The sequence below is a fragment of the Parambassis ranga genome, chromosome 5 (assembly GCF_900634625.1).
Source record: "Parambassis ranga chromosome 5, fParRan2.1, whole genome shotgun sequence".
NCBI classification, from domain to species: Eukaryota; Metazoa; Chordata; class Actinopteri; family Ambassidae; genus Parambassis; species Parambassis ranga.
Genome location: NC_041026.1, coordinates 8,270,171 through 8,298,012, shown reverse-complemented (window position 1 = coordinate 8,298,012; position 27,842 = coordinate 8,270,171). Strand labels below are relative to the sequence as shown.

At 41.1% G+C, this 27,842-nt stretch overlaps 4 protein-coding genes across 5 annotated transcripts; 3 read left to right on the top strand and 1 right to left on the bottom strand.

The window, feature by feature from the left end:
• Positions 1-3,628: 3,628 nt before the first annotated feature.
• nat8l2 (N-acetyltransferase 8-like 2) lies at positions 3,629-6,385 on the bottom strand. Its single transcript, XM_028406720.1, has 2 exons — positions 6,153-6,385; positions 3,629-5,248 (listed from the first exon to the last, which is right to left on the bottom strand). Exon 2 carries the CDS (start codon positions 5,235-5,237, stop codon positions 4,566-4,568), a length of 672 nt encoding a protein of 223 aa, XP_028262521.1. The 5' UTR covers positions 5,238-5,248; positions 6,153-6,385; the 3' UTR covers positions 3,629-4,565.
• A 276-nt stretch (positions 6,386-6,661) lies between these two features.
• On the top strand, positions 6,662-17,855 carry itcha (itchy E3 ubiquitin protein ligase a). Of its 2 annotated transcripts, XM_028405924.1 has the most exons (25): positions 6,681-6,788; positions 7,258-7,334; positions 7,618-7,688; positions 7,867-8,008; positions 8,267-8,391; positions 9,190-9,321; positions 9,469-9,517; positions 9,620-9,798; positions 9,890-10,145; positions 10,240-10,335; positions 10,435-10,609; positions 10,781-10,850; positions 10,955-11,039; positions 11,319-11,447; positions 12,308-12,380; positions 12,511-12,582; positions 12,660-12,748; positions 13,114-13,273; positions 13,471-13,604; positions 13,800-13,940; positions 14,044-14,164; positions 14,280-14,384; positions 14,496-14,592; positions 14,700-14,772; positions 15,774-17,855. In XM_028405924.1, exons 3-25 carry the CDS (start codon positions 7,664-7,666, stop codon positions 15,871-15,873), a joined length of 2,628 nt encoding a protein of 875 aa, XP_028261725.1. In that variant the 5' UTR covers positions 6,681-6,788; positions 7,258-7,334; positions 7,618-7,663; the 3' UTR covers positions 15,874-17,855. The 2 variants fall into 2 exon arrangements, with proteins under 2 accessions (XP_028261724.1, XP_028261725.1); XM_028405923.1 differs by lacking the exon at positions 7,258-7,334 and having other exon boundaries at positions 6,662-6,788.
• Positions 17,856-19,615: 1,760 nt separating this feature from the next.
• Positions 19,616-21,294, top strand: pxmp4 (peroxisomal membrane protein 4). Its single transcript, XM_028406497.1, has 4 exons — positions 19,616-19,761; positions 20,046-20,108; positions 20,189-20,387; positions 20,465-21,294. The coding sequence occupies exons 1-4, from the start codon at positions 19,649-19,651 to the stop codon at positions 20,732-20,734; spliced, it is 645 nt and encodes a 214-aa protein (XP_028262298.1). The 5' UTR covers positions 19,616-19,648; the 3' UTR covers positions 20,735-21,294.
• Positions 21,295-22,812: 1,518 nt separating this feature from the next.
• Positions 22,813-27,188, top strand: tgm5l (transglutaminase 5, like). Its single transcript, XM_028406270.1, has 14 exons — positions 22,813-23,138; positions 23,210-23,392; positions 23,488-23,721; positions 23,941-24,059; positions 24,287-24,415; positions 24,700-24,877; positions 24,992-25,127; positions 25,218-25,321; positions 25,446-25,685; positions 25,768-25,830; positions 25,908-26,117; positions 26,203-26,360; positions 26,479-26,615; positions 26,885-27,188. Exons 1-14 carry the CDS (start codon positions 23,132-23,134, stop codon positions 27,033-27,035), a joined length of 2,049 nt encoding a protein of 682 aa, XP_028262071.1. The 5' UTR covers positions 22,813-23,131; the 3' UTR covers positions 27,036-27,188.
• The last annotated feature ends 654 nt before the right edge of the window (positions 27,189-27,842 follow it).

Genomic DNA, 27,842 nt, shown 5'->3' with positions numbered 1-27,842 from the left:
TCAAGGTTTTCATGCAATAACAAATAATGCAGGGTTCTGACATTTTTAAAAAAAAAAAAAAAAAAAACTAAATAATATTGGAAATATGAACGATAACTCTTTATTTGTGCACCTACAGTAAAGGCAACTTATTTGTACAAACACTGACTTAAAAGTTATTAATCTGTAAATTTTACAAGCTGTTATTTTGAAAAATGCAAACTATTTTCTCTCTCTGTATGTCAAAAACTGAATATTGCAGAATAATTGAATAGAAAAAAAAAAGAAAGTCTGAATCTCATATGCAAAGCACATCTCTCAATATTAGAGCACATCTGTCCTGTATTACCTGTATTTAAGAATAGAGTTGACTGGCAGGGAAAAGTGTGGTGAGAAAAGGTCAACAAGCAACAGCAACGACTGCAGCCTTAAAGGTAGGGTAGGAGATTTCCTTCTGATGCACTTTTTGTTAAATTAGTGTAACTTCTCTTTAAAATCTGATAGCAACCAATTAGTTCAGCAGTTTCTCATTAAAACGAAGAATATGAATCATCTGTGGAAGCTATAAAACACTAAAAACATCAGCCAATCCTCCGGGGGGACCCTGTGCGGAGTATTGGCTGGTTGTCACTCTCTTCCTGCTCTGTGCGCACCAGAGAGGTACGTGCATGATGGCCGAAGTCACAGACCGCAGCTCGTCTTCAGGTAATGCGCGTCCATGTGATTGGGAGGCGTGGCTTCGGGGTGAGCGCTGAGAGAAAGGGGCGTGTGTTTACTTTCAAAATCTGGCTGACTCTCACTGAGTTTTCAAAATCTCCTACTCTACCTTTAAGCTGGATTGTAATGAAAAGTCGATTCGAGAACATGGGAGAGCTTTAGAAGGCCTTATGGTTTTTGTCAGTTCATCAAGAGCCAGCATGCAGACGTCTGTGGAAAATGGACTAAAACTGATATCAAGCCACTCCGAAATTACAGACAGTGTCAGATTGAAAATTCCTGGACTGTTACCCAGTCTTTTTTTTCAATATGACAGTAAATATTGCTTTTCACTTAAGTCCTGGTGTCTAAAGTCTGCTGTGAAGTTTCCACAGTCTGTGATCATTTGGGTGCCATGTTATCTGCTGCTGTCGGTCCACTGTGTTTTATCAAGCCCAGAATCCATGCAGCTGTCTACCAGAACATATTAGAGTTTTTGGTGATATTTCTGGGCTTGAATGGCCATCTGAACCGAACCCCATAACACATCTAGATTGTACAACAAAGAGCTAAAGGCGGCTGTCAAAGCCGCCTGGGTTTCAGGTACACCTTAGCAGTGTTTAATTGGCTTAATGGCACACAACCTTGATGCAGCGATTCATATAGTAAAAGAGCCCCCATTTTACATTTCTATATTCTAATGTTATTTTTTTACTAATCTTAGGAAATGTTCTAATAATTTGAAATATAGGATGTCAGGATCTCTGATGATTAAAATTTTAACTTTTTAAATTAACAAAAAAAAGTGAAATATTTCAATTTATTGTAAATAATTGCATATATGTAATGAATATAAAATATGTGTGAGAATGGATTCTTTCTTAAATAACCGATGGAAAATATTGAACATTTTCATGTTCTCGATGTCCTGGTGAAACCGTAAGCTTATCTGTTCAAAGTGATTACTGTATGACAACAGCTTATTTCTAAATATGTAAAATACATTCTTAAATGAATGTACAAAATGAAAACCGTTCATATGTTAGAACATGACAAATGTACAAATGCTGTGTGTTGACTTTGTGTGAGGCCTTCACCAGTCCAGACCTGGGTATGTTTGTCCCCTCTGCCTGACACACATTCAGTATTACCCGCTTGTTTGGCATTTTCACAAGTGTTAAACTCAAAGCCTTTGACAGACAGCGAGAACACACAAAAACACTGCCAAGTGTTATAACACAGGCCGGAGTAACTTTACCTTTGGTTTCTCAATCCCCCCCCCATTCTTTGCTTTGGAGAGGTGCCAAGTGTCATTCACCTCAAATGTGTGTAGAGGTGAACTCAAAACAAGTGTCGTGTTGATTTTGTGGGTACAAGGATGTGGAGAAGAGGTTTTGGAAGGTCAGAGAGATGGACTAAAGATTCACAAAGGAGGATCAAAGGGATCAGAGCGCTCTTATACTTATGTTAACGTTGGATGTTGAACTAATAATAATTACTTAATAATATAACACCAGAGAAAATATCTCAGAAATACAGAAACCATCAGTAAATGACGATATAATGCAACGTGTTTATATTGATTCAGTAGAGCCAGCAGGCGTCTGTCCTGCTGGGCGAGTTGTTGACTGGTCCTGGTGTTGTTTGAATCCATCAGCGCAAAAACACACGTGATCGGCGAGTGCGTACGTAGTGAAAAGCATGAGGCGCTTTGAAAGGTAATTTGTTTGTTTTCTCATATAAGAGGTCAAAGATGCTCTGGAGATGGACTGAGTAAACCAAAGCACTGACTGGGGTGTTCTGCTCGTTCATCAGGTTTATGTGACTGACACAGAAACCATCAGCATTGTCAGAGCAGAGACCCACAAAGTGTGCAGGTGTCACATGCTTATCACTGTACTAAAGCAAAATATCTTGCATTCTGTTTAGTGATGTGGGAGTCCTCTACAGTTGATGTCATTGACTTAAACCTGGAGACAAAAAAGTGGTCTGACTTCTTATCCGCCTGAATTGTCCTTGATATTTTGTGGAATCAAACTATCTGGTAGCATTACATATAAACAAGTGACTGATGGCTGTATCCCCAACACACTAGGGGCAGCAGTGGCTCAGTGGTAGAGCAGGGTTGTCCAATAACCGGAAGGTTGGTGGTTCGATCCCATCTCCTCCCTAAGTCATTGTTGTGTGTCCTTGGGCAAGACACTTCACCCTGCCTGTGGCGTGCCTTGCTAGTCATTGTATGACACTGCTTGGCAGCAGCCTTAAACAATTTCCCTCTGGGATTACTAAAGTATCTAAATAAAAAAAATTAAATTAAAAAAAAACCTTTCCTTGTCCTCTGGGTTATTTTCTAATACGTTCTAATACGTACATGTTTTTAAAGGTATCACAATAGTGTAATAGTGTAATGCTGTTCAGAATATAAGCATTTGGCACCACCTAGCGGCAGACCTAAAAACACACACTGTGAAAGTCACAACATGAGGGCAAGTAACCTCAATATATGCAGAAATCGTGAAGAACTGCTGCAGCTGCAACAAAAAAAACAAAAAAATTCTATCTTGTATTTCTAATGTGTTGGAATTGCACAATGATGAAGGGCAGCCCTCACCAGAAACATGTCTGACTTACTGCTGGCAATGCACAACCCACAGGATGCTGTCGAATGACTTCTCCATATCAGCAAAACACATGTGGACTAAGTAGTATAGAGCTAGTTCAGTGTTCCATGGCCGGGATGGAACCCTCTTGTTTTTACTGCTGATTCAGCCATCAAAACCTATCACCCTATTTAAACACAAGGCCTGATACACTGATTACAAGCCTGTTGCTCTATCTCCCTGTGTCCACCAGCTAATGTTGGCCATGGGTTAGTTACCAATGCAGTTAGCTGTAGCACCTGCAAGCATAGAACATGAGCATAAAGCTTTCACACAACAAGATATCAACAGGCTTTAACTTTATGGACAGTAATATGCGATTTAATAGTCACCAAATCCTGCACATGTAGTTAAATTCACAGCCACAGATAGATGAATTTGTTTTCTGGTTTAAATGCAATAATGCTCATGAATCAGTTTTCTCCCACAAAACACAATTTTCTTTACTGCAATGTATTGCATACAGTTAGCCAGCAGAATGAAAACAATAAACATCATCAGAGATGAGGTTTCCTCTTTTTTTAGTGTCAAAGTTTCTATAGTAACCAGCATGTCTGTGGATGCTCTCATTCACCCAGGTCATGTTATGGCCAAGAGTTTGAATCGAGGGAACTGGACTCATGCATTTTTTTTCTGAAGATGTTTCGCCACTCCCCTTAAGTACTACTCAGACTGATTACATTTATTTAGTACCTCCAACCTGGCTACAAATCAAGCCAATGCTAACAAAACCAACCATACAAAACTCTGGATAGAGTGATATACTAGGAAAACCTGTATTTTTAACACTCACACTTCACCTCACCCTGCAGTTGAAATAGTGTGAAATCTGAAATAACAGCTACTAAATATTATTTCAAGAAATATAGCTAACATTTTGTTTTGTTATTGTTCTTTATACCAGCCATTACAGACACATTTTGTGATGTACAGGTCCTTTAAAAAGTCAGTCAGTGCATGCAATTTGTAAAAATAATAGTGTTGTTCTTGAAAATTCTGTTCATAAAAAAATACAGTACATCAATCAACAGTCAGTAAACCTGGTAAACAGTCAGTTTATAGCAGCACAGTGTGACATTTTTAAAACTATGAGTTGGTCCTTGTGCTACCTGAGACTTATTGTTTCTTGGTTCATAGCTAAAAGAGTGTCCACTCAGTTATTACACAGTGAGTCTTGGAAGGTTCACAGTTGAAGCATCAGTTGAGTAGTTGATGAGGGCGATTTTAGGCTTACAGGTGTTTTTCCATTTTTAAAACTGTGACCCTGGCCACTAAAATGACCCAGAGAGGAGCCTCGGTGTCTGTGTGCGTGACGACAAGGCTGAAGCCCAGCTTCGTATACAGAGCCACAGCAGCCACCTGGATGGAGCTGGTCTCCAGCACCACCTTGGAGAAGCCACGTTCCTTACCGAAGTCGAGCACGGTCTGAGCCAACCTGAAACCGAGGCCCATCCGCCTGCACCGCGGTGAGATAATCATCCTGAACAGCTCCCCGTACTTTTCTTTCCCGCTCCGTTTGCCCACGACCGCCACCATACCCATGACCTGCGCCCGTCCATCAACCTCAGCCTCAGCCACCCAGAAACAGTCATCCGGTCTGCTCAGATAGTTCCCAGTGATGTCCTGCATGTCTGTATCAAGCTTCTCCCTGACATAGGCGGCATATAGCTGATGACAACAGTAATAGACGAGACCTATCCATGCTGCCGGTAACAGCACAGCTGCCATCGTCGAGCTGAGGAGGTAGCCAGCAGCACACAGAGCCAGGGTGATGGTGAGGTAGAGAGGGCTGGTCATGGCGTTGTGAAAACATGGCCGGATGTGCTCACAGATGCCGCTACTGAACAGGTTCCGTACCACGTCCTTGTCTGAGGGATGGTACCGGCGGATCACCAGCTGCATGACCAGAGAACCTGCAGGGAAAGCCACAAAACAAACAGCTTTGTAGGGTTTCAGGGTATCAGACACGAAGGCCAGAAATAAATCAGCTTATAGAGAGTGTGATAGATGGAGGGGCTACTTTAAAGATTCCTCCCTCTGTACCAAACATTAACTCTGAATGGCTCATGTGCTGCACTACTTGTTCACTTATTCTGCTTACCACAGCAGCAAAGCCTCATTTAAAGTACTCGAACTTTACTCAGGTGTATAAATATGTTAGAGATAGTCACAAGACATCTAAAACATGTGAGCTGCTTACATGGTGGTGGATTTCAGACAATAATAATATAATAATAATGGTTTACTACAAAGATGCTGCTGAAATTGAACATCTATCAATCAAAGGCAGACAGATGCTAACACATCAGAAAGTTAACCCTTACTGCTAGCTTTGTTTAGCCTGCCAGCAATATATTTTATTTTCAATAAAGAAGCTTGTGTTTCATGATTTTAGCTTCTGAAATGTAAACTTGTACTGCCTGTCCTTTAAAATACCGTGATCGGGTTTTTTTATTATTGTTATTTACATCGATCAATCAACTCATAGATCAATCAGCAGATTTAAGTGTGCATAATGATATAATTAGCAGTTTAACAGTGAAATGCTGCATCAGTAATGGCTGTAAAATCATCTGTCAGACAGTGTTTTCTGTAGTAACTCTGAATCTTTGCCAGAAACCTGAACAAACTTTAAGCTAACTAAGCTAACTTCAGGGCAGGCCTGTCTGAGTGTGTGTGTGTGTGTGTTTGAGCCACAACCCGCATTGTGACCAGTAAAACTCACACACACACACTTAATGACATATGACTGCACTCATTCATGTTTCAACAACAATGCATGATCTGATCTGTTACAGAAAAACATCGCTGTCTTACGTTACGGTGCAGGTTGGTGCTGGAGGAGGATCAGCTCGGCGTTATCGACCGAGCCGGACTGTGGAGACACACGGTGAGAGTGAGAGACCCACAATCCCGCTGATGAAGCTCATTCTTTATTACAGCCTAGTTTATGTTTTTATGCCAGGTCAAAGTCCAGCAAGAAAAGAAAGGACAGTCACACTAAGTTTAGGCCTACTCTTATCATATTTCCTATAGTGGAAGCCTGCAGCGCAGACAGGCTGCGGGTATGTCTGACTGAACACGGCGGCAATAAAGCATCAATGGCACTGAACTTTTTTTTTTTTATTATTGTCCATATTTTTTATAAGTCTGGTCTGTCAAATGGGACGGAACAGAGCAAACTCCATCAGAAAAAAAACCCAAAAAAGAAATATTTTTTTATATATTTATTCATATTTATGTGTTATATAAACTTGGGAAAACTCTCTTGCTGTGCAAAAAAAATAAATAAATGGAGGGGTCGTTTTATTGTGAAAAACCTGTACCGGAAGTGCTGCTCTCCTAGCTAGCGGAACACGGGTCTGCGCTGCTATCTGTGTTGACAGTATCAACAGTCAACACATTGCTGAGCTAAATTATCTGTGGGCCCTATTTGCCGCCTGCTTTTGTCAGGTATGGGAATTTAGACATTCACTGAATGACAGGTTTTTAATAATTTCTTCACATAGCAACCGAAGCTGCTTAACAAGCCGGTCGGTGGTGTTAGCATTACTGTTGGGAGTTGATACATGGTTAGCTAATAACCACCACCTCGGTGTTCAGGACGTTGTCGAGGAAAGTTGTTCCAGGTGGTGAAAGTTAGCATCGCTTGTCAGTTATTAGTTAGCTGTTTACGTTGTATATCTTTGCCATGTCACAATCGTAATCACACTCTGTAAAAAGTTAGTGTTTGACGCTGCTGCGCTAACAACAAACCTGGCTAACACTGGCTAACAAGCTACATTTGTACTGACATCATGGTATATTCAGATCGTCTCATCTGACATATGTTACCGGGTATTATCGGTTTGTTATAATCACATCATATTTCTATTTATGTGTCACCCTCGTCTAATATTGATATCATCTTATTCTGTAACAGGATATTACCAAAGGATGTAGCATGACAGGTTTAAGAAGATTTATTTTAGTCAAGAAGAGGATTTTCTGTTATGGAAGGTACTCAGCAGGTTCTCGAAATAGCTAAGCTTAAACCAAGTCACCGTGTGTGTGTGTGTGTGTGGACTAAAATGAGTTAATTACTCAATTTTGCAGGTTTGGTAACAAAAGATGTCAAGATTACAAATGATATAAGTGTACAAAGTCAGAAAAAGTGTAGTTACTTTCAGTGTCATGCTCTGTGTAGCCATTCTACTGACTAGAAACCTAATAGCCTGATCACTTTTTAAGTAGGTTGCCTGAATAGAGTATCCCATGTTTACATGTCTGTCACTGGTTGCAGGTTTGTTTGTAGCAGCCAAACCAGGCTTGAATGTTATGGATGAACCATGAAGGCCCAACTACAAGTCACAGGTATGTTATTGTCAACAATCAGGCTATAATAAAGCTGTTTTAATCACTATTGTTTTCTGTGATAGGATTATAAATAAATAAATAGCCTTCAGTGTTTCCACACTGTTACTGTCCTGAGAGGTTACAGGAAGTGGTGCGGTGTCATTATGGTATCTGGTGTTTTTTCCCCTCTTTCTAGTGCTTTCAGCAAAGCTGAAGGAAAACAAAAAGAACTGGTTTGGTCCCAGTCCATATGTTGAGGTAGCAGTGGATGGCCAGTCAAAGAGGACAGAGAAATGCAACAACACACACAGTCCCAAATGGAAGCAGGCTCTCACAGTGTGAGTACAATACTCTCTCATACGAAGTGGAGCTTTTGGTGAATCTGTCAACAAAGTTAAACTATATATTAAGAGGATACATTGTAAGTAGATAAAATAGTTTACTATAGCAGTGAATCCAAAACCGATTGGTTTCACTTGGATGGTTGTACCGCTGAAATATAGCCAAGTGTGTACAAATGTTGCATGTCATTAGTTACATGGGTACCTTGTCCATTTTTTTTCTTGGCTCATATACTCTCTGTTCCCTTCGTACAGAATTGTGACTCCAGTCAGCAAGCTGATCTTTCGTGTTTGGAGCCACCAGACATTGAAAGCAGACATTCTGCTGGGGATGGCCACACTAGAGATCAGTAAGATCCTCAAGGATAATGACCTAAAATGTGAGTTGTCACTACTTCCTTTTCCCTAACTGGTAAATGTCTGTTTTCCATTCACTGATGAATCCAGCTATGATCTTGTTACAGAGCTGTTTGATGAGTTTCTCTATTCTGTTTAACATTTCAACCTTGAATATGGAAAAGATGTGCTCTTCAAGTATGAAGGTTAACTTTTTAGTAGGGCTGGTAATCAGATAAAAAAATACCACCTAAGCATGATTTTCATTTTATTGTAATAAGTCAAAGCTCACGTGGCATGTCCGGCATGTTATATTGTTGGAGATGTTCCAGACTCTGTAGACATTGCTCACACTTGTTATGTAAGACTGCATATCTGCCTGTGTTGACCACATGAATGTTTTATTGGGAATTGATAAAGCTTAACAACCAGCATGCACACTGCCTGCTAGCTTTCTCTTTACCTAAACTTGTGTCCTTGTCTATGCTTGAAGTGGGTTTATAACCCAATACAATGGGTCCTCTCAGAGTTGGTCAGCATGCACAAAACATGTGACATAACAGCCTGGTGTATATTCTAGGTTACTATTTGAAAGCACTGTGCAGGATTCTTGAGGCCATAGTTTGTGTTGTATGCCATGTGACTTAAGGCCTATAGGCCTCGTATTTTAGTAACAGCATGCCTTAAGAATCAGATGATTATGAGCAGTCTGTGAGTAGGGGGTTGAAGCCAATAGTTTCTCTGTACATTTTAATCTCACTGGCATTCTGTGTCGTTAATGATTATATCAGCGTGATGAGTTTCCAGTCTTGTTGATATTGATATTCTATCCCCCTTTGAAGTATGTGAGGTGGTGCAGACGCTCCAGCTCTGCTCTGACAGAGACCCCAGGGATGTTGTCGGCGACCTGTCGGTCTGTTTGGATGGCATGCAGGTAGACCCGGAAACCTTTGCCTCAATAGAGAAGGAATCAGGTAAAGGACCACAGACACAATCCCAGTAAACTAATGCTGAGCACAATAACATATCGTTTATTCATTTACAGTTTTTGATGTGTCAGTAGGTAGTATAAACAGGGTTTAATATTTTTTCTGTTTAACCTTTTTTTCTCTCTTTTTAAGCTTCTATACAAAATGGAAATGTAAGAAGAAATGGGGACACTGGCAACAGGTGAAATAAAGCTTTTATTCACAGATGAATAATTTAGATATCTGGTTAGTGATTCGATTTCGTTTTTTGGGGCAGTTTTCAATAAACATTTTCTGATTGTAGGTCGAGCAGGGACACCTCTCCGTCCAGTGACTCAGACGAGTGGGTCATTGTACCTAATAGTCACACTGTGAATGGTACGGATTCTCCCTCACCGTCTCCAGCGGCCTCCTCCGCCTCACGTCCTCCTCGACCTGCCCGCCCCCCGCCTTCTATGCCTCACAGACCAGCAGCCTCACCAAGTAGGAGACAACATTCGACTTGCTTTGACGATTAAATAAGATATATAAATAACTCACATACCATTATTTTATTTATTCTACCCCTCTGCAGCCTCCACCAGTAGTTCTTCTCCAAGTGAGCTCAGTGAAGGCCCAGCTTCTGATGGCTCGTCTCAGGCTTCAGCCAGTGGGGGTTCAGATCAGCATGAAGAATCCATTGCAGGTGCAGGTGCAGCTGCAGCAGCAGCAGCAGCAGCAAGCTCCACACAGGTGGCAGGTGCCCCAAAATCAGGGACCTCTGCTTCAACGGCTCCAGCGCCTGCAGCTCCCAGAATCACTCCCATGAACAGCGGCCCTTTGCCACCAGGGTAAAGATGCTTGATAGGTGTTTTACAAATGTGTGTTTTTAAGAAATGTGAAGTCACAAAACAGAATAAACAAATACTTATGTTACTTCTGCAGGTGGGAGCAAAGAGTGGACCAGAATGGACGGGTGTACTATGTGGACCACATTGAGAAAAGGACAACCTGGGACAGACCTGAGCCTCTGCCGTCAGGGTACCGAAACACAGTTTCAGCTTTTATGCTACTAACAGTTGTTGTCGGGTGGTTGTCCTGGGATGTCAACTTGTTTGTTCTTCTCTCCCATTTCTGCAGGTGGGAGCGTAGGGTGGACCCAATGGGTAGAGTGTACTATGTTGATCATATAACCAGAACAACAACATGGCAACGGCCCACACAGGAGTCGGTGCGTAACTATGAGGAATGGCAGCACCAGCGCAGCCAGCTCCAGGGAGCCATGCAGCAGTTCAACCAGAGGTTCATTTATGGGGTGAATGAACAGTTACAGTCTTAGCTGCATTTATACATTAGGTTTTGATTTCCAGTTCAGACATTCTTTTTGACCCACAAGTTCATTTAGTTCCTCTATTTCCGTGTATGAATCTGAGGCTGTGATACGTTTCTTTTGACTAAACATTTTTTCTCTATGATTTTGCTTCAGCTTCAAGACCAGCTCGCCGCCACTGCAAATAAAGAGTTTGACCCACTGGGACCGCTGCCTCATGGTTGGGGTAAATAGCCTCAATAAATGTTGCTGTTGTCCAAGTTTAGTAGCCTGCAAGAGATGTGAGAAAAAAATGCATGGAACTGAATGTTAGTTGTTTTTTTTTACTAGAAAAGAGAACAGACACCAACGGCAGAGTGTATTTTGTTCACCACCCAACTCGGTCAACACAATGGGAGGACCCGAGGACACAAGGGTGAGCGTCTTTCTTTTACCTGTCACTCCTCCTCTGACTGTACTTCCTCCTCACTGCCAGTAAGGGGCACTAATGTTTCGGCAGCTTGTTTTGTTAAGTTGAATAGTGACACATTCTAGGTTGTTCTTTTATTCTTCCTGTTCACACAGAATGAATTCACACACACACACTCACACACAGAATAATTTCACACTTTCATCATGATTGCAGTTTATTCCTTTAATTGACCTCCACTGTTTGTGTCTATTGTTTGCTGCTCACACGATGTATTTTGTGCAGACTGCTGAATGACAAACCCCTGCCAGAGGGTTGGGAGATGAGGTTCACTGTGGATGGTATTCCTTACTTTGTTGACCACAACAGACGAACAACAACCTACATCGATCCCCGCACAGGAAAATCTTCACTGTAAGTCAAATACAGTCAATTTGAGGAAAGGAGAACAGACAGCACATGTACTCTAAGCAGTAACCCTAAACAGAGGGGCGTCCAAATCATTTCACTGAGACTGATTGTAGAGTAAGCAGAAGAGTTTCTCTTAATGCCGTCATCTGAACACTTTGAGAAGTGAGAGTGGAGACAATGTCTGTGTTCTGACTAGTACGTTTACACAGTTCCAAATCTGCTTACGGTACTTACCTGCTTACCTGTCAAACAGGATGTGATAGCTTACTTGCCAACAGGATAAGTTACTACTGCATACTGTTGACCTGCATTCAACCAGAGCCTCACTTATATGTGATTGACGAGTACAACTACAAATGGACCAGAAAATCTCTGCTATCTGTAAATGTTCGCAAATATCCTTATAGACACATTAGTAAGTAATTTATTTTGCCCTGACAAAGCCTTGCATCCCTGAATACATCCAGAATGAATGTGTATTAAACCTCATCTCTGTGCCAGAGATAACACGGACTCACTGCTGTAAGGGACAGGTTTTGCACAAGGTTTAGATTTCTTACATCATATCATTTCATATCTTCATATCAAATTGCACAATCTGATTTAGACTTATATGTATACCTGCATTAGAATTTGCACATTTTTGCTTCTGCACCTATGTTTATTTTTTCTCTTGCTGTGAATAATGTTTATACTGTTTAATTTTTACCGTTATATTTTTTATTTTTAGTATGCTTGAGTGCCTGTACTTTGCTGCTGCAATAGTGAAATTTCACAGCTTGGGATGAATAAAGTATTTTCTATTCTATTCTATTAAGGGATGCTGCATATATGTTTTTATTTATCTTCTCATCTTTTTGCAGGGAGAATGGGCCTCAAATAACCTACGTCAGGGACTTCAAAGCTAAAGTGCAATACTTCAGATTCTGGTGTCAGGTGTGTACTGTCTGCACATCCCACAACTGACTGTTGATGCTGTCCTCTTATATCTTAAATGCAGATGTGCAGCATTCTAGACGACGCGGCTGAATCGATTTTTAATGAGTTTTTTTTTCCCTCTTCTTAGCAATTGTCAATGCCTCAGCATATTAAGATTACCGTGTCACGGAAAACTTTGTTTGAGGATTCATTTCAGCAGGTAAACATATGAAAGTAGCATCTTCTGTTCACGTTGCTTAAGATGTGTAACTGGACTCGCTTTCTTTTCATTCAAAGATCATGAGTTTTCACCCTCAAGACCTCAGGCGCAGGCTTTGGATCATCTTCCCAGGAGAGGAAGGGTTGGACTACGGAGGTGTGGCCAGGTAATTTTAACAGAAGTGTATTGTATAACCTACGAGGTGTGTTTTTGTTCTCATTTGTTGGTTTTTTGACAACACCCTTTGCGCACAAAATGTAAACCTTGTTGTCATAATTAAAGCCTCATGATTTCTTCAAGATCTTTCCGTTCACCTCGTTAAACTAGAACGACTACTTCCAATTGAAGTAATGTTTTACTGAAAAGGTGTTTTGTTAACTAAAAAAATAAATGAGTGCTACAGAGAAAAGGGACAGTGGTGTTGGGTAATAAGAACTAAAGAGCCACAGGATGACGTGTTTCATTTCGATCAAATATAATCCAACGGTTTCTCTTTCATCGTGCTTCTGTTCTGTGTGGTTGCAATTTCAGAGAATGGTTCTTCTTGCTGTCCCACGAGGTGCTCAATCCCATGTACTGTTTGTTTGAGTATGCGGGGAAGGACAACTACTGTCTTCAGATCAACCCTGCCTCCTACATCAACCCCGATCATCTCAAGTACTTCAAGTTCATCGGACGCTTCATTGCAATGGTACCTGCACTCTCTGGCAGCACAGTTACTCACTGAGCCATCGGGCTTAAATGGCATTTGTTGGCATTATTAATGTAGCCTTCAGGAGGAATGATAGTCATGTGGGGATTAGCCAGTGTTCATGACGGCTCATAGACTTCATGGCTCTGAAGATAAGGTATCACAGCATATTATATTATTCATCTTTTTCTCTCCAGGCCTTGTTCCATGGAAAATTCATCGACACGGGTTTCTCCCTGCCTTTCTATAAGCGTATTCTGAACAAACCCCTGGCTCTTAAGGACCTGGAGTCCATCGATCCAGAATTCTATAATTCACTCATTTGGATCAAGTACGTCAATATAAACATTTACATGAAACAGTGTGCAAACAAAATTTCATGGCTGTTTTAATGTTTTGTGTTTTACTCAGATTTTTACACACTGTGTAACTTCAGTGGCCTCATGTGGCTTCTTGAATCTGCTTTTCATTTTCTTCTTTAGTTATTGTAAACACATCACTGATGATGACTGTTTGTGGCCTGTAGGGATAATAATATCGAGGAGTGTGGCCTGGAGATGTTCTTCTCAGTCGACAAGGAGATCCTGGGGGAGATCACCACCCATGAGCTGAAGCCAGATGGAGGGAACATCCAAGTAACAGAGGAAAATAAGGAGGAATACATCAGGTCCATGTTCCTTAATATTGATCATGTCTACAACATTTAGTGTCAGTATTCCTGCTGAATTTCTTTTTTTTTATTAATTACATGTCTGTGTATTTACATGCAGATTGGTGGCAGAGTGGAGGCTGTCCAGAGGTGTGGAGGAGCAGACACAGGCGTTCTTTGAGGGCTTCAATGAAGTTCTTCCCCAGCAGTACCTACAGTACTTTGATGCTAAGGAATTAGAGGTACTGACATTACTATAACCTTATTTCACCCCTTTATGGGTGCTTGGGCTAGTTCTCTAAATGCTGCAGTGCTTGTATCAACGTGAAGTTTGACTTGATGCCTTCATGTGTGAAGGTGATGCTGTGTGGGATGCAGGAGATCGACTTGGTCGACTGGCAGAGAAACACCATCTATAGACATTACGCCCGAAGCAGCAAGCAGATAGTTTGGTTCTGGCAGGTCTGTACTAAACATTATTCAGAATTTTGATACTTGAATACATTGTTGTCAGTTCAGATGTAGATGACATCAGTGATCACCTGATTTGAACTCTTAATCATGCGTTTACAGTTTGTGAAAGAGATGGACAACGAGAAAAGGATGAGGCTGCTGCAGTTTGTCACTGGAACCTGTCGGCTGCCTGTGGGTGGCTTCGCTGACCTGATGGGTATGAAACATAAACATAAACACACTGTCCAGTCGCTTATATCACAGGCAATAATAATATGTTTTAATCTTCATTTGTTTGACTTGTTTGACTGTTGATTATTATAGGAAGCAATGGTCCACAGAAGTTTTGCATTGAGAAAGTTGGCAAAGAAAACTGGCTTCCAAGAAGCCACACATGGTAAGGCCAGTTATTCTACTTCATACCTCTAAAGCGGTCCGTCTGTTCAGGTTTTAGCCATCTGGCACAGAAATGATGAGGGATTAAACTTTCATGACCAAACCCTCTTAGTCATTTCTGAGTCAAGCATTCCTTTATTTTTAGTCTTTAAACGTGGCATTTGATATTATGTAACAGTGTGAACAAGCAGTGTAATGGTGATGACTGTTTTATTTAGCATCTGCTCTTAAGCTGGATCCATACTCCACGAGAACAGAGAACTCACTCCTCCCTGCCGACGTCACGCCCACAAAATGGCGTCATTTTTCTCTCGGAGAGCCTGTTCTGCAGCTCTCGCGGACACATGGCCCGGCAGAACTTTTTCTCTCAGTGGTGTGAGAGAACAATTCTGTGATTGGTCAGAATTTAGTGGGCGTGATCAATGTGGAGAAGCGCAAGAGCTTCTTCGGGTGAAGAACACACAGACAGAAGGAGGAAGTACAGCGACGATGGACAGTTTAGATGAGCAGCTGGCAAACAGCTCCTGGAAGGAGAAACACGGTGCACAGAGGAGAGCGTCTGTCCAAAAGGTGGCGATAAAAACTAATCCCAGTATTGATCACGGTGTTACAGCAGCTCGACGCACACATTAAACACTGGGAGACGGGATGTATTATTGCAGACAGTCATCCACACGTTCACAGAATTAAACTCACACAGACCAGAGGTCTGCTACAGTCAGCTACACTGATCTTCTATCTATTGTCATGCTGTACGCCCTCTTCCCTGAACATTATCAGCTCGTTAGGCCAGTATGTACAGTATGGTACCTCCGTGCCGAAACAAACGTTTTTTTTTTACTCTTACCACCCGTGGAGCGAGTAGCGAGTTTTCTGTTCTCGTGGAGTATGGAACAGCCTTTAAAGTGTGCACCGCCATGGGATTATCATGCAAGAGTTTAAAAATAACAATATTGGAGATTAAATCCAGTGCATTCATCTTTTTTCTGCCTCTGTTTAAAGCTTTAATCGGCTGGACCTTCCTCCTTATAAGAGCTATGAGCAGCTGAAGGAGAAACTCATGTTTGCCATTGAGGAAACAGAAGGATTTGGACAGGAGTGATGCAACAACAGTGGGACCTGTAGGCTGGGAAGCAGCAGCAGCAGCAGTGGTGGTGGTGGTGGGCCTTGGTGGGGTTGTATCCATTTCATCAGACTTGAGCACTTTCCACAGATGATTCCCCTTGCAGTGAGCAGCTGCTTATGATCTCGTAGATGAACTTAATCTTAATCATCTCACACTTGCATATGCAAAAAAAAAATAATCAGCTTTTCCACAGAGATCAGTGACTCGTCCTCACCCTGTTGTACCTCCCACTTGTATGATCAGGTCCCTCCCTTAATCCCTCTCATTTCACTTTGGCCCCACTGTTATCGGGCGCCTTCCTCGCTATATCATGTCAGCGCTTGCTGTCGGTTGAGCAAGTGCAGTTTCTGCACGTACACCTGTGCAGCAGTCACTTCTTCAGAGCCCCCTGGCCCGGTCTATGCACTAGAATTAATAACAGAAAGAACCATGTAAAGGTGAATATGTGAAAGCACCATCAGAGGTTCACGTGTGGTTTTAGGTGGTTTTAGATTCTTTCTTTTTTTTCAGGATGAATGAATGGACAATGATTTGTTTACCTAGCTGGCTGACTGTACTGACTCCCATAGCACATAAGCAGTTTCTTTAATAACTTTGATAACTATAATCATGCTAATTGTAACAATATCTTCTTTGTCTTTTGACAGATTGATTTCTTAACTTTATATAAGTTCAGACTAGTTTGCACATGCCCGTGTGGAGCAGTAGGATGGATGTGATTGTTCTTAAGAGAGAGGCTGTATTTTTATGTGCAATAGTTTTGTAGAAAAACATTTTTTTTGCCAATTATTATAACCAAACAGTGATTTGTTGGATCATTTTTATAACATTTTGGTAAGATTTAGCATTTTTGCGATTGATTTAAATTCCAATCAGAAGTAGAGGACGTTTGAATACTTTGGCCGTGATGTGATTTGTCGTTGGCCTTCCGTTAAAGGTCACTGCTGGACGTGACGTCAGCGTATTTGATGCTCACTTCATTCGTCAGTCAGGGAGACTGACTGAAACTGTGAAGGCTTCTCTTGATAATGATAAGCCGTTACTGATGACGTGGGAGAATCGGGAGGTGTTGTTTAACGGAGAGATCACGTCCCACTGACTGGTAACCAGCCCTCTGCTTCATTCAAGTATTAACTTGCAATGACCCCGAGAGCTAAACGCACAGGAACAACCTTAGAAAACATCTCCACACACTGCAGAATGAAACATGTTTTAAGTCGCTATGTGTGAAGCTCTTGGGGGTCACTGCATATGATTAATATAACTATCATGTGACTCATACAGTTTGCATATAAACGAACTTAAAAAAGTGAAAAACACGTGTTTAATATCTCAACCTATAAATCATTCAAGCAGTGGACCCCTTTGAGTTAGAAAACAGCAAGTAGCCCTAGTTTTATAGGGTTAAAATGTGTACAGTAATATTGTATTTCACACTTTTTTTTGTTAACATCAAACTTTATTTTTTTGTATTAAGTAGAGTATCAGTTTAGGAAAATTACTGTGGAATCCGTCTACCAAAGGAGCTTCATGTTAGATCCTTTAACGGGTTTTGACACAAGTTGTCATTCTTCGCAAAACGCAGCTCTGCACTCTTAACTAATATAACACAAAGGTTTAGTAATGGTTAAAAACAAACGCTCACTCTGAAGTGTTAAAGAAGCCATTATCTCAATCCTGTTTTTTTTTCTAAAGCAAGAATATGTGGATAATCTAAAAACTCTAAAAGACTTTTGTCTTGTTTATCAGTCCCTGGGTAGTAAAAGCTTCATGTGTAGTGAATCTTGTACATGTGTAAACAAGTTGGTTGCAGTGCAGGAGTGGCAGGTTCTGTCCTTGTCAATGCAAACTGGATGGAAAGAGCTAACTAACGACGAACGAAAAGATGATCGCAACATAAATTCCAGTCAGAAATTATGTAAAAAAAAAAAAAAAAAATGTATTATTAATAGGATGAATGGTCAAATTGACAGATCGTTGTTTTTAATTTATTCACAGTATTAACATGGACTATTACTGTGTATCTGTAGGAGGTCGTCTAATGTAAGAGTTTAATTTTCAGATGGAAGCATCAGTTTGTGTAGACTATTTGTCTAAATTCAAATATGAGCATTTTCCTGCTAAAAAGAGTGTAAAATCTGTTTTTTCTATAATTACAGATTTGCTATTGAATTTGTGAACCCTGTAAATGTGTGTCAATTCATAAACTGCAGAGCAAAATGCTGCCCAGACCCCCGCTCGAACTGACACTCATCAGTCGTTATTCTTCCCTTAATGGTGTCCAGTTTTTCACACCCTCACTGTCAGCAGTTTGATTACACACACCTAGAAAACTTCATTGTGTAGCAACTGCTGTGCAAACTAGAGATTAATGTGTAAAAATAAATTAATAAAACCTTGATTTCATAAAAAAAAAAACCACTCAGGCTGGTTGGATGAGCCGCTGCTCTGTTGAGTCACCACTGTGTGTACCAGTGAATGGAGGCTGATTGATACATAGAAATATGCATTTTAATTAGTGTTGATAGCGTGATCATCATCACTGTTCATTTTTTTTTCTTTTTTTGATAATTCAAAGTAAATGGGTGAATACTATTTATTCGGCGGATGAGTTTCATGTAACATTGGATTGACTGAGGAAAAAAAATGTAATAAAACGATTAAACAAAAAAAATGGTGATAATTTCTATCAACACAACAGTTTTACACAGAGCTAAATATTCTTTTTGGATTTATTCTCTTTAAAGTAAACACAAGGGAGCAATTGTTATTCTGTGGTAACTATGGCTTCCTGTGGAAAATGTTTCACACTTTTGTGGGTATAATTAGTGTATCTACTATACCCTAACCCTCCCCAAGACAGTAGTGTTATTTATAATGAGATATTTACATAAAAGAAAACTGTTAAAAATATGCCGTGAAATTGTCAGTGGAATTTTAGGAGTATTAGTTGCAGTATTAGAAGCATGTTTACACAGCAGCGTTATGTATAAAAGAAATGTGGTTTTGATTAACTGTATCCTTACCAGAGCAAATACTGAATATATAATACAGTACAGTAAAGTAGTTCATTTTCATTCTAGTTTTAAAGAAATGAATACATGACATAAACTTTTGAACTGCAATGCTTATTTTACTTGCATTAGTGAGTGAAGGGATGCCTCATTTAAAAAAACAGGCACAAAAAACAACAGTGTGTATTTATTACATAATTACACATTCTTGCATTTCTTTTAGAACCTGTTGTGAAACACTGCACTGTAAAGGTAAGGCTCATGGAGCGAATGTTAAATGACTGATGGACTAATGCAATTAATTTTGCTATGTGGCCACTGGCCTTACAGTTTGTATGTAGTCACAAAATGTATGTATATATACATATGTGTATATACATATATGTGATGTGTGTGTGTATATATGTATATATATATATGTGTGTATATATATATATATATATATATGTGTGTATATATATGTATATATGTGTATGTATACACATATGTGTATACATACACATATATACATATGCATAACAAAGTTCAATGATCGTTTATTTGTATTTTACTTATTTTGAAGAAGTTGGTTTCATCCTGATTTTAATGCAAAAGTTAATATATGACTATAAACACTGTTTACATACAGGTAGGAACCTTTTATGCAGCAAAGCATTACGGCCATTTCTCAACGTGACACCGCATTCTGTGCGGTGGGTCCAGCACGTATTAGCGTCCCCCCCTGTTCTTCAGAAGTCATGGCAGGTCCCGACCTGATAAAAACTCTTCTCTACACTGTTAATAATTTTCTGCAGCAAGAGAAATACAAAGCGGCGCTGGCGGTTTTAAAAGGATTCAGAAATGGCTCCGTGTGAGTAAACATATTCGATCAATTACCGAGTTAGCTTAGCCGGTTCGCTAATGTACTTCCTTAGTGCAGAGCTAATGAAGCTAGCAGGTCTTCTGCTTGTCAGTTCCTGCTAGCTTTAGCTGCTGTTCTCTTTGACTTGACTGCTTCAAGATAGATGAAACACAAAAGCTTGTGCTTTATATTGTATGAGCAGCAAAATGTGTTGATAAAAAATGAAAATATTTACTGCATTTTAGCTTGTTATGCGTCAGGGAAACTTTGACATTACACTGTTTATTTCTTAGATACGGAGCCAAAATCAGAGCACCACATGCCCTGGTTATGACATTTCTGTTTAGAGGTGGCAGGTATGTATATAAACTAGATGTCACATGTAGTGGTGTTATTCTGCAGGGCAATAAAAAAACTTTTTCCCCCGATCTATCAGCCTAAAGGACAAGCTCAAAGCCATTTTAAAAGCCACGTACACCCACTCCCGAAACCTGGCCTGCTTTGTGTTCACATACAAAGGCCTGCAGGCGCTGCAACAGAAGATCCAAGGGAAGAGCTTACAGTCTCACTCCTTCCTGGCTGCTTGTGTTGGAGGATGGTTAGTGTTCGGAGACAACAACAACATCAATAGCCAGGTGTGATGATCTACAGGCTGAAATATGTCAAATTCTACCTTCTCTTTTCTGCTCATTAAAATTCTCTCTCTCTCCAGATCAACATGTACCTGCTGTCCAGGATCCTGTTCGCCCTGTCCCGGCTGGCTGTAGAGAAAGGATTTATCCCCCAGCCCAAACAGGACCCGTTCCCGCTCTTCGCCACCCTGGTTTGGGGCATCGTGTTGTGGTTGTTTGAGTATCACCCGCACACTCTGCAGCCCTCGCTTCAGTCCTCTATGACCTACCTCTATCATGACAGCAATGTGTGGCATGACATCTCAGACTTTCTTGTTTATAACAAGCCAAGGACTGCTTCAGGAAAATGAAGCTTTACTTTTTTCCCCCCATAATGCAGTCAGTGCATTATATTGTTTTATAATTGTCATGATCGAATGGTGCCTTTTAAATGTGTCGTGAGCTTGAATGAAAGTTAATTTTGCCGTTTTAATTCATGCACCAGATTTCCAGCTAAAGAGCTAGACCAGCATGTTTGCATAACATTGCATAAAAGAGCAAAACGCACACTACCTAGTATTACCTTCTGATGTTTATGTAAAGTTTTATTTTAATTTTAATGTCTAGTTAAATAATAACAAATAATAAGATCCATGTAAAACAGGCTGCAGTGTGATCTACAGCTGCACAGAGAACAGAAACAATGATTTTCATCTGATGACGCCAGAAGACTCGGACGTTTTGTGTACTGTAATAAAATGGGGATAATAACGAGGACATCTTCTGACATCACATGCACATAAATGACCCGACGTGTTTATGTTTGTGTGGATGAAGGAGTGCCGTTATTATCTAACGTTTAATGAGGGTTTAATGGAACCTCCGTCAGTCCAACCTGTTGCTTTTCTATTCTTTAAAGGTTGAATCATCACTTTTCCTTCGTGTCACTTTCTTTCTTTCATTTTCTTCCTAGAGTGCAGAACCAGCGTCATTAGAAGTGTAAACAACCGTTTGTATTTCATCAAATATTATTTCACTGTTTCAAATAATCACCCATATCTGATTGTCAGTCGGGCATTTATTTGAGTTTTGCACTGTACATCAAACTGTGCACTGTGAGCTAGCCTGCAGGGTCAATAATCAAAGTTATATGGAAACTAATAATTAGTGTGATTGCCGTTGCTAGGCACTCAAACTCTTGTTCTTCACCCTCGTTCTTCCTGTTCTTCTGTACGTTTTTTTGGTGCAGCGTATCTTCAGCATGCATTGACCGACTTCAAGTATTTTTCAAAACATAATTTTTTTAAATATTAAGCAATTTCTGTGTCATTTTTAACATGGGAGTCTATGAGAGCCCTTCAACGAGGGTCATCTGCCAAATGTATCTCCTCCTACAAATCTCAAGCTACAGACTCCATTTTAGTCTTGAAACGCTCATTAGATGCTGCTCTCTCAAACTTGTATTCAGAATTTTCTAATTCCGAATCGTTTCCGCACGCCGGGCTCTCAAAGTCGGAGTGGTTTTTGAGGTCTCCTCTGCTGTTACCATGGTGACAGGCTGACACACAGAGGCATACAACGCTCTGAATTGTTCTGATTCTCCAGCAACTCTGGCAATCCTTCACACCAGCATTCAAACAATGCTTCAGCTGCATTTCCTTCAGGAAATGCTTTTTTCTAATGTGATTGTGCGTTAGACAGAAACATCTCACAATTGTTCTATTGTGACTTTGAGTTAGTGTTCAATTTGATTTACGCAATGAAACAAGTTTCTTTTGGAAACAAGCCTGAATGTCAAAAATGTAAGTGTTACCTCCCAAGCTTCCTTTCTGGGGCAAGAGTGAATGTGCTTGTGCAATGCTTAGAAAACTTTTGAAGTAGGTTTGTTTATGTGTTTGTTTAAGTAAACAGTTTCTATAAACTCCAAAAAAAAAAAATTACTCAGTAGTTATGCAGAACATTTGTTTTGTTTCATTTTTCTAAAGAAAAAGAAAAATATATCATTTTATTATAGAAAATATATTTTAAATAAATAATATATTTACTAAAGGGCCAATTTTATATTGAATGCGTGTTGTATATTTGTCTGAGTTCTGTATTTTAAATAAACTTTACAAAGCAAGGTTTAGCCTTAGCAAGCTAGCCACTGTGCTAAGAATACCAGCTGCTCTGCGTTAGCTAGCATCTCAGGTAAATGGGTAACAAGATTCCCCAAAATTACAATTTTAGATAGATTTATTGATTTATTTATTTTTGTTTCTTTACAGTAATCTGATTTTAAGGTCACTCTGTGACCCCTTTTGTTTTGGCCTTACGTCCAGAAATGCTGTCCTTTGTTCAACATGTTCTTTTAAACATCTACATACAATGAATGATGATATAATTAAACCTTTTAAGAATCAAACAGGAGAACATGTTCTGATGGAGTACTCGGAAGCCAGGAGTAAAATTAGAGCTGCTTCACTTGCACTTACTAATCTGTACTGAATGTGTCATATCTGTGTTGCAAACTATAAGACGTCACACCCAAAAAAAGTGACGTGATCAGCACCATCTCCTGTACTTCTTTGAAGTGGGCGAGTCTAGTTGCTCACCTGAGGCCTACCTCAAACTGTACAAAGGCGATGAGGGCAGGCTCGTTCTTGGTTTATTTTTTCCTTGTTTCTCACCACCACCCGTGAAATGCTTTCCGAGGGTGGGGCAACGGTTTATATAGCCGTAGATGGCTGCATTAGGGGCACATAGCAGTGAAACAGAGACACTAACACATGGAAGGTAAGACTGGAATCTGCTTTTTCTCTCTTTAAAATCATTCAAGTCAGTAATTTAATTTTCTCTGCTTGCAGACTTGCGCATACGTCATGTCAACCTGGAACAGTCTGAAAATCTGGAGCACCACAGGACAAAGGGCTTCAGCACCTCCAAAGCTCTGGTGGTGCGAAGAGGCTCCCCCTTCAGAGTCACAGTGCAGCTGGAGGGGCGACCCTTCAACCCCAAGACTGACTCCCTGAGGATCAAAGTCATGCTGGGTAGTGCAGATTTCCTTTAATGCATGAATTTTAGCACACATTTGCGGACTTGTCCTCACTGTCTTCATGTCCTGTCCTCTGATGTCTGACCCCAGGTCCCCTGTGCGTGTTCATGCCAGTGACTTTCTCCAGGACGGCTGCTTCCTCTCGCTGGACAGCCTGTTTTGACCCTGAGGGCTCGAACCCTCTGAAGCCCTCCATCTTCATCTCCTCTCCAGCCTCCGCCTCGGTGGGCTGTTACAGATTTCAGCTGTGTGTGTTTACTCAAAGCGGGCAGAGGAGCGGGGCGTTGGGCACATTCACACTGCTCTGCAACCCCTGGTGCTCCGGTGAGAATGAATCCATCCATTCATGCATCATCTTTAGTCACTCGTCCGCTCTGTTCATGGGAATCTGCAGTGATGACATACTGACACGAGTCATACCTGAGTATAGAAAGTGTGGAAACAGCTTTATCAAACAGAAATAATACAGAAAAACCTGGCAGCATATGTCTTAATCTATACTCTTAAGTATTTGTTAACTAAGCTCACGTGTGCCTCTTGCAGAGGATGCGGTTTATATTCCATTCGAGGACCAGAGGGAGGAGTACGTTCAGAGAGACTCTGGGTTGCTGTTTATGGGGACGGCTATGAACCTGGTGTCAAGACCGTGGTCCTTCGATCAGGTATGAAAGTCGTATCTGTTGACACAAATTTATTGTTTTAGTAAGAAAAAGGGTTGTCTTCATATGAAGCCACAGAAAGCTCAATAATATAATAATGTAAACTTATTTGTACGGATGAGCTCATAATAAAATAGCTATTTTGTGTAGAATTATAATGAATATGTGTAAAATAAAATAAGGAAAAATTAACAATAATTATAATAATAATGGTTTTTTTTTGTTGTTAGTTTGAGCCTGGGGTTCTGGAGTCGTGCCTCAACCTGCTCCAAGTCAGCCCACAGCACCAAGGAAACGGCAGACTGGACTACCTGAACCGAAGCAGCCCCGCCTACATCAGCCGGGTCGTGTCTGCCATGGTGCGTGTGAACAGATTCTGCATGAGCATAAATTACACATCAGTATTTGTTTATGACTGTAAGGTAGTGGCAATAAAAACAGGTTGTGACGTGGGCTGGAACTCTGTGTTCTGCAGATCGCAATAAAAATGTAATTTTACTGTAATTATAGGTGAATACAGTCACTGCAGCTGTTATTAAGTTGGCACCGTGACTCTGTCATCTCAGCTGATATGTGCCTGAACTTGTTTCATCACCTTCAGCAGCTGAAGTGCGACTTATTATCGTGTGTTTTTCTGCCTTAGATTAACTGTGAGGATGACCGTGGTGTACTGAAGGGGAACTGGTCAGGTGACTTTAAACAAGGCGTCACTCCGTCCATGTGGACCGGGAGCGGGGACATCCTGAGGCAGTGGGCCCAGTCAGGTTGCAGCCCGGTCAAGTATGGACAGTGCTGGGTGTTTGCAGCCGTCATGTGCACAGGTAATCAGATCCTAACGAATCGGAAGGCTCCTCCTCCATGACAGGATGTTCAGATGTTCCAGATGATTTCAGAGTATAAAAATCTATTTCTCTGTGATTGATTGGATCTTTCAGTTATGAGGGTGCTTGGCATTCCCTGTCGTGTCGTCACAAACTTCAACTCCGCTCATGACACCAACGGCAACCTGGTGATTGAGGAGTACTACAGCAAGACAGGGCAGAAGCTGAACTACGGCAAAGACAGCATATGGTTGGTAGAGATGACTCTACAGACTAATTATTGACATTTTTTTAAACAAAAGAAGCTAATAGATGTCTCACTTTGGGGCATTCTCAACAGGAACTTCCACGTCTGGGTGGAGTGCTGGATGAGCCGCCCGGATCTGGGATCTGGAATGGATGGCTGGCAAGTTCTGGATCCGACCCCTCAGGAGAGGAGTGGAGGTGTGTGTGTGTGTGTGTGTGTGTGTGTGTGTGTGTGTGTGTATGTGTGTGTGTGTGTGTGAGAATCATTTCTTAACTTTATTGAACTTTTCCATAACAACACATTCCTCCGTTCATCCCCCAGGAGTGTTCTGCTGTGGCCCAGCTCCAGTCAGAGCGATCAAGAATCAGCGTATGGACCTGTTTTACGACGTCCCTTTTGTGTACGCTGAGGTGAACGCAGACGTCCACACCATCATCCTGGAACAGGGTCAGGTGGTCCATGTAGAGAAAGACACAGAGCGGGTTGGATCTCTGATTTGTACCAAGGCGGTTGGCTTCCCCAGACTGCAGAACATCACAGGAGACTACAAACACATCAAAAGTACGGCCCTGAAACAGGAAATGCTCACAGGAGCCTTTTTTGTAGGTTCTTTCTCTGCTCACGTTTCATTCTTTACCGCCAGGCCCAACTTCCACACTGACGTCAAGGAGTTCAACAGTGTCAGATGACTCAACACTAAGAAGAGGTAACTTGAATTCGTAGTATCTGTGATTAAAGTTTAGCATCAGACCACGCCCGCTCACTTTCTTCATCTTGATTCAGGAGGCTCTAAGGGAATGCTGGTAGTCCTGGTGGTGGATAAATCTCCTGTTGCCGGGGAGCCCGTCGGTTTCACAATCAAAGTCACAAACAAGGAGAACGTAGCCAAGAAGGTGAAGGTGCACCTGAACGCCCAGGCAAAGGAGTACAACCACAGCCCTTCCGATCCTTTCTGGGAGCTCCACAGTGTCCTCCAGCTGGCCCCTATGGAAGGTACGTGTACCTACAGATTCACTTTATTCTGGAAGGATTGGTGAGGTTTTTGTATTAATGTCTTTTTATCCATCCCTCTCTCCAGTCAAGGTGCTGCGGCAGCAGATCCTCCCTGCTCAGTATGAGGATGTGCTCGGTGACAACCTGATCAACCTGGCAGTGGTCCTGGAGGACATGGCCGGTCAGGAGCGGGTCCTGGCCTCGGAGGAGTTCAACATGACCAGCCCTCAACTCAGCATACATGTACGTTGTTTAGACTTTATCTTTATTATTTATTCCTTCAGAAAACAGATGCCGACTTCATGTGATATTTAGTCATGTGACTCTGAATCTGGGTTGATAAATCTCTCTCCTCCTTCAGGTTGCAGCTAAAGACTCCATCATCCTGAAGAAAGAGCAGACCGCCACAGTGACCTTCACCAACACGTTCTCCCACCCTGTGAGTGGCGTTCTGACTGTGGCCGGCTCCGGGCTGATCCAGGACAAAGTTCAGTTCAGGTAGGAAGGAAGGTTTCCTGTCTTCTTTGTTCACACGTGTGTACACTACTATAAATGTCAGAGTGACACATCTGCAGAATGTTATGAAAGGATGATGGAATGCTCAAATAAAGGAGTGTCGCTGCTCAGTGCAGAACAGAACAGTGTGTCTCTGCTGATGGAATGCAGGCTGGCTATTGTTGTGTCAGTTTTGATGAAACGTTCCACTGCTGTGTGCCACACAGAGCCAGTACTGAGCAGCTGTCATCTGCTTTGTTTCCTTCCTGCAGGATGCCGTCGCTCCATCCAGGAAGACGAGCGGAGCAGCGCATCATGCTCCTCCCCAGCATGGTGGGAGTGAAGATGCTGCAGGCCTCCCTGTCTCTCTCCAACAACACCACCATCAGAGGATTTAAGATGGTCTCTGTCAACAGGGAGTAGCTCCTGCAGCCGCTCCTTTGTGCCGTATGAATGTAAATATATGTATTTATGTTTCTATTTATTTTATTATGTTTTTTTATTTTCATATTTATGTTATTTGAGCTGTGAAAATCAACATCGGTACCTAAAAATGTGCTTTAATATATGAATTAAAATGGCAACAAGTCTTTTTTATTAAAAAAAAAAAAGTTGGAGTTTCGTTGCAGTTCTCCTGTCTGTCCTGAAGAGGGAGACCTTTTCCTCATCTCCTTACAGTGACGCCATGATTCATGTGTTTATCTGCTGTTTAATCCGTCTTGGTCCGAGTGCCTCTGGGTCGTGTGGAATGAGCTGAAACTCGACTCCTCCTTCCCCACAATGCAATTAATTTATCTTTATTAATCTACTTTTTCTGTCAAAACAAATCGACAATAACGCATTATATACAAATCATAGCTAAGCTGACAGGCAGTGTCATCGGCACATGCACAACCACACCCGATCAATCTATAATACAAACAGGTTATTAGGACAGAGAAAGAAAACAACATACAACCCAGAGAAAGGATTCAAGCACCGCCTATAATACAGCATCCTCAAGGCAACTCAACAAAAACAACAACTAAAAGTCATTTTGTGTTTTGCAGGATTGAACCAATAATAAATAGCTCTGATTTTAAGGGCAGACATTTTACTCATCTCTAACTATGAAGGAATTATTTCTAGCTGACATCTGAATTAAAAAAAAAAAATCTAAAATAACATTTTATGGATATCAACTTCTGCTTCTATTTTGGTCTTTAAAATGCATACGGGCTAGAACATCAT